Below are 6424 nucleotides of genomic sequence, written 5' to 3'. Positions count from 1 at the left end.
TAATTAAAATGCGAGGAGGAAGGGGAAGATCCTGTGGATGAATTACCCAGTTTTGTGTAGGAGATAATTGAAGGCTCAGGTAGCCACAATGACTCATGGCCCTGTCTAACACAGCCYGATGTTCATGACTGCAGCAGATTGTGAGACTGATAAAGACTGCCGGCTTCAGAAAAACCTTGACTTGTGGGAGGAAGAAAATCTGCCTGAAAAACTGCATTCTTAGCAGCCTGCAAAGAAACTGCACAGAGCTGTTTGAAATGAGTTTGGATAAGAAAGTCCCTATTCTGCCTTAGCCTCTTAAGGGATCTTCTAAAGATGATACCTACATCTCCTTGATTTGTTTTTTTTTTTCCTTCTGATTTTGTCTCTTTGAAGTGACTTTCTAAACCTTGTGGTTGCCTTGTGGTCCCCAACACCCATAGTGGCACAGAGGTTGTGCCCAACACTGGCTGCTTCTGGAGGAGTTGGAGCTGAGATCTGGGGAGTTCTCAAGGCACAWCCCTGCTGCAGGGCAGGACAGCCCAGGGGTGAAGCACCCAGCTGGTAAAGGGTTAAAGTTTCTTGCATCTGCCAGCTCTTGTGGCACCAATCCAATTTGAGCTTGGTATCTGTAACTTGGTGATCAGCAGATTTTACAGATTTTATTCTGGGTGCAGGAAACCACTTCTAGGCCAATAAAACAACTTTGCAGGAAGTTTATTGCTCATCTGAAGAGCAGAGCGATGGTGAAGGAGAAAGGGCTGGGCAGTCAGTGGTSGCCTGGGATAGTAAGGAAACAAGAAATATTTCTACTCTAATGTAACATAGTGAAGAAAATATTTACCTAAAATTCTCCTGCAGCCAGTGCTTTGAAGAGAAGGGATTATATCCTGGACAGCAGTTGCTGTGTAGAGTATCCCAGAGATCTTTTCAAACCAGGAGCCTGAGGTGAGGTACAGTAAAAACAGTGAGTGACACCCTCACTGTAAGCAAAGGGAGCAGTAAGTGATAGAGAGATGTGATCTGCTCCCTTTCTTTTAAAAAAGTGAGGTTGTTTTCTTTTAAGATAAAAATTAAAACCTGATGACAAACCCTTGTGATATGTCGGAAGAAAGGAGCAGGAAAGCCGGATAAGTGACTAAAGAAAATACCTGCCACAAGGATAGAAGGAGCAGAACCTGATTACTTTATCAAAGGCASTGTGGGTGATGTGATCAGTGTGGGAGATCTTCCATCAGGAGAAGTCCCAGGGTCCTCAATCTCCTCGATCTACCGGGAAATGGTGAAGCAGGGCAGTACAACATACACCAGTGCTGTGCTGACAGGGAAACAAAAAAAAAACAATTCCAGGGGAGGAGGCAGGGTCTCCATCCCTCTGGAATGAGGGCTCAGCTTCCCAGGGTTTTCTGACTTTCTGGAAGAAGGTTTTAGCTAAACATAAGCCTTTGGGTTGAGGATGCAGGTAGAAAAGCAGATGAAAAGGACAGCTTGGACAAGGGGATGATTTTTCTGGTCTGACGTTCATGTAAAGCTGTGCCCCTGACACGGCTCAATGAGATAAAAGGGCAAGAAAGTCTGCAAGAGAGAGAAGGATGGGCTTATCTCCCTGGAGAAAAGCTTGCTCCTCWTCTACGAGCAAGCACTTGGGGTGTGTGTTATGGGGTGAGCTGTTTACATACCTTCCTGCTTTAAATATTTACTATTAGAGCTCTGGATATTCTCGTTATTCTTCAGTTGCTGTGATTTTCCAKCTTTCTCTCCCCCTCTCAGCGCCTTAGGTGCACATGGGTGCAATATGACCCAGCTGTTTTTAATGAAAAGGAACTCCTGCTCATAGCCCGGATATTTTATTTCACACTTTTGGGGCTCTCCTCTCGGCTGCTCGGTTTGCTGAACTTTTATTAGATCCAGGACAATAAATTGCCTTTGCTTGGGAAATGCAGAGTGACCAGGGAGCTGGGACTGACCCAAACTGCCCCAAACTCTTCTGCTGGAGTGCTTTGAGGTCCTTCACCAGCTCCATGGGACGGGCAGACGTCATTGTGATGCTCCCTATCACAGTYCATCAAGCAATGTTTTGGGGTTTTTTTCTAGTGGTTTACTTCTTTCTTCCTGTTGACCTCAAAAACAGAGTCCCAATCACAGCATCTCACCAATTCCTGCGTGACCTCGTTCAGAGAGAGCCACCAAACTCCAAGCAAGGGATCTCACACTGAATCTTRTGGGACTTGMAAGGGAGGAGACTCTGAACATCAARAAAYRTSCTTGGTCCTTCYTCAGATTGCACTTTTAAAATCTTCTTTACAATAATAATTTTTAGTTTGTCTTGCTCATTTCATTTTTTCCCTCGCTTGAAATGCATTCTACAACTTCATGGTGAGGGTGGAGTCAGAATGTTTAACAGACTTTGCAAAAGGCTAATCCAGATTCTGTTCTTGCAGCGAGCAAGTCGCCCGTGGTTTTTAACAAAGTGGTTTTTTTGCTCACTCAGTAACAAAGTTAATTATTGACAGTAACATTTTTACCTGCTGGAAATGGATTGCGTATGCGATCTGCCTATGAGTGCTCGAGAAAAAGAAAGATACTTTCTTTCAAAAATCATTGCAAGGGATGTGGGCCAGCTCTCAGTGATGCTGTACGATGTGAGACGGGTACAGCAAGGATCCAGCACTGAGCTCAGTGTCAGGGAGTCACAGGTCCATGGTCATCCCCATTCTCCCCGGGAACAGCTGATGGTGTCAGACAGGATGACACCGAGGAGTTTTACCGGCAGTGTATGGCGTGGGGAGGCATTTCCTTTCCATTCTGTGATGCACAGAGATGCAGAGCTGTTCCTGCCTGCACTGCTCTAGTCCCGTGGTTTCTGAGGAGAGTAAGAAGTGAAAGAGCTGAGCGCTGCCGTCTGCCAGAGGGGAAGAAACCTGCTGTACCTATCTGAAAGTACCTGAAAGTCTGTTGTAAAATGTGTTCTCAAGGTTATTTAAACRGTTCTCTTGTTTTTAAGTAATGCCTTTCCTTGGACACTACAGAAAACCTGGAGCTTGTTGAGTCTGGGAAATTGGGACTGTTGGTTTCATTTTCTGGTCCGTGTACACTCAGGGGAAGTCTGTGGTGTTTGCAGACTTTAAACGTGTGAAATTAAAAGGGTGACATCAGTGGTGAAGTCTGTACTTTCTGCAGTAACAGACAATAACTGTGCTTCTGTTTAACATAATTTTCCTTTATGGTTCACCCAAAGTGGACTAAAAGCCCAACCCACTCATTCTTCCTTTCCTGTTGATGTGCCTGGACACATTTCAGTGGGTATCATCACTTTAAAATGATGTTATTAAAACACAGGGCGGGGAGGATAAAAAGAGGGTCAAGAGGTCAGGATCTGAATCAACACCGGAAGGGAGAAGCATCAGATAGCGAGATGCTCAACCTGAGAGGGAGCGAGAGGTGGGGAGGAGGAGCAGTGCCATGGAAAGGGCTGGTGTGGATGCCCAGAGACGGCACGGGCTGGAGTGGAGGGAGCTGCGGCAGCACTGAGCGCTCAGAGCTGGGCTCAGCATCGGGACAAGTCCAGCAGCCCCTTCTGCTGCCGCAGCGATGGTTTTCCAGAGCAGGCAGCTTGGATTTGGCAGCGGTGGGTTAGCGCAGTTGCTTCCAGTGCTGGTTTGATTTTGAGGAATTACAAAAAGGAGCGTGGCCGAGTTGTCCCTTTCCAAACAAGGGTAAACCGAGAAGTGAAAGGCTCGTCAGAGCTGGAGAACATCGGGGTGTGACCCCCGTGTGGGGCTGGTTCCACCCTCCGGGGCAGCGCCGGTTGTTACCCCGGGCTGTCACCCCTCACCGGGCTCCGTGCGGGGTGGGCACAGCGGGTTCGGGGCGCTCAGCCCCCCTTTGTGCGGTGCTGCCAGGGGCCGGGGGATGCGGGACGCGCTGATCGCCGCTCGCCCGCGGGCCAGCAGTGCCCGGCTCCCGCTGGGGTGCCCCTCGCACCCTCCGCACCCATCGGGGCGGGGCGGGGGTCCCGGCCACCTCCCCGCAGAGAGGCCGGCGCGGCGGAGGGGGCGGCGTGACGGGCGTGGGGAGCAGCCAGTGCGCGGCGAGGGGCCGTGCCGGGCCGGGCCGCGCTGGGCCGGGCCGGGGGCATGGCTCGCTGCCCGGCGGGGCGGGGGGCGGCCGCAGCCGCTCGCCCTCCGCCATTCGCGCGGCCGCAGCGCGCACCGCGGAGCCGGGGGGCAGCGCCCCGCGCCCCGCCATGGCCGACCCGGCCGTCAGCGCCCACCTGGAGGGCATCATCTCCGACTTCGAAGGTGGGTGGCCCCGCGGAGGCAGCGCGCCGGGGAGCATCGGTCTGTGCGGGGCTTGGAAGGGGCACCCCCGGAGAAAGTCCGGGCGGGAGGAGCCGCTTTTGGGGCTCAGCCGGGAGGAGCTGCAGCCGCGGCGGAGCGGGGTGGGCTCGGTTCCGATCGGCTCGGCTCCGGCAGGCTCCCCGGTGGTGCCCGGGGGTGCCCGGGGGTGTCCTGACCGAGGCTGGGGGTGGCATCCCGCGGGTAGGGAGGACTGGAAGGAGCGGGATGCCCCAGGGCGGCATCCCCAGGGCTGTCGGTGTCTTTTGTCGGGAGCGGYTGCGCCCGGTGATATCTGCCAAGGCAGGATCTTACGGGATGTTTCTCCTTTCCTGCGCTTCCCGACTTGATTTTTGTCGTTTTTTCATCTGAAAACACCCCCCTGACCAGACTGAAAGTCTGGAGAAAAACAGGCWCAGGCTCTTCTGTTGACTCCCAGCTTTGGGATGCAAACACAGCCCTGGAGTAGCTGGGATGTGGRTAACGATCCCAAGTTTCACGCACTCCCGTAGCGGTTGCTGCCTGCCCYAGAGAGCTCCGCAGCGGTCCCATGGCAGAGCTCCAGTGGCCCGGAGCGTTGGCTCGCTGGCTGATGGGGACCGCGACGGCTTTTCCCCGGTTCTGTGCTGCTTCTTGCCTGCTAGTCTGGCTTTTTCAGGCACGAAAATGTGCTAGCGGGGAGCGCGCTGCTGCCAGATGGGTCTGGGAGTCAGAGACGGGCAGGAGAGGGCTGGGGGGCTGTGTCTGAATCAGGCGTTGAGAGATCGGCTCGAGGGAGCTCATCTTCCCGAGCAGAGTTTTGGAAGAGCAGCTCCATCCCTACGCACTCGCACGTCCTGGCAGCGAGCCAAGCGGAGCTTTGTGCAGCGGTTTCTAGAAAAAAAAAAAAAAAAAAAAAAAAAAAAAAAAAAAAAAAAACAAAAAAAAAAAAAAAAAGAACCACTAGAAATAGCGGAGATGTGGGGGCCGCGGTGAAAGCTTATCCAGGGGCTGCGTGCACGGCCATAGGCTGAGCCATCACCGCCTCCTGGAGAAGCCAGCCCGGCCTTCGGGAAGCAGCGCTCTGCTATTTTTCCTGCTGGGGAGCTGAGGAAGCTCAGAGCTCAAGGGTTCCTCTTCCAGGTCAGGCAGGAAATGGGTGGCAAAGCTGGGGGTCTCTGCAGTTCTTGTCGTAGGGTTCAGACATGTTCACCTCCTCTACTTCCAGCCCCTGGGCTTTCTCCAGCTGCCCTTGGGAGTGGAGGGCGCAGCAGSAGGCTGAGGGAAGTCACGTCCCTTAGGAAGATTGGGAGTAACAAGTGTTGGGACACAGAGAGTGACCCGAATCCACCGCCCCATTGGTGCTCGGGGTTCAMGGGCGCCTTTGTGACCGTCCTTGCGGGACGCGTGAGCTTCCCCACCGCAGGGCTGCGAGCGCTGATGTAATTACAGCTTTCCTCTCGCTGYCCCAATTGCATTTAAATCTCTGAAGAATGAGTAATTCCCTGCTCGGTGTGATAAAGGCTCTGCTGTGGGCTCCGGGGCTGCCTGTTGGGGCTGCGTGTGCTCGTCGGTGGCACCGAGCAGCGCCGCAGTGCCTTTATTTTCAGCCTCTGGAGCACTTYATAGTTCCTGCCTGTGCAGAGGGAGAGGTGGAGAAAGCTCCGTGCGTCTGAAGCCAGAAGGTCTGGCCTTGCCCTTGAGCAGCGATCTGGACTACTGTTTCACAATTTAATTAGCTCTCAGGGCTGCGCAGCCRCTTCCCAAAATGCAGCAATTAATCTCCAGCCCGCGGGGCAGGAGATGCCGTGTTCCTGGCTGCTGGGTGGGGATCTCAACCCCACGCAGSCCCTGGCCAAGCAGGAAAGATCTGCCAAAAATACCGTGGAGCAGAAACACCAGCTCGTCCAGAGCCCTCTTTGTTGCTGCCAGTCACCCTGCCTGTCCTCCCCAGTCACCCTGCCTGTGCTCCCCTGTCACCCTGCCTGTCCTCCCCTGTCACCCTGCCTGTCCTCCCCTGTCACTCTGCCTGTTCCTGCCCCTGTCATCCTGCCTGTCCTTCCCTGTCACCCTGCCTGTCCTCCTCTGTCACCCTGCCTGTCCTTGCCTGTCACCCTGCCTGTCCTTTC

General features: G+C 53.7%; 1 protein-coding gene across 1 annotated transcript in view; it reads left to right on the top strand.

Moving 5' to 3' along the window:
* Positions 1–4167: 4167 nt before the first annotated feature.
* Positions 4168–6424, top strand: part of LOC130585851 (septin-9-like) — a gene marked incomplete at its 3' end in the record, with an annotated part of 69553 nt that continues 67296 nt past the window's right edge. The window contains exon 1 of the mRNA XM_057386512.1: positions 4168–4280. Coding sequence (XP_057242495.1) covers positions 4226–4280 — 55 coding nt within the window. The remainder of the gene's footprint in view (positions 4281–6424) is intronic.

This window comes from Malurus melanocephalus, unplaced genomic scaffold, assembly GCF_030028575.1.
Source record: "Malurus melanocephalus ecotype Western Australia unplaced genomic scaffold, MMel_1.1 scaffold_979, whole genome shotgun sequence".
NCBI classification, from domain to species: Eukaryota; Metazoa; Chordata; class Aves; order Passeriformes; family Maluridae; genus Malurus; species Malurus melanocephalus.
This window is presented reverse-complemented; position numbering and strand designations above follow the sequence as displayed.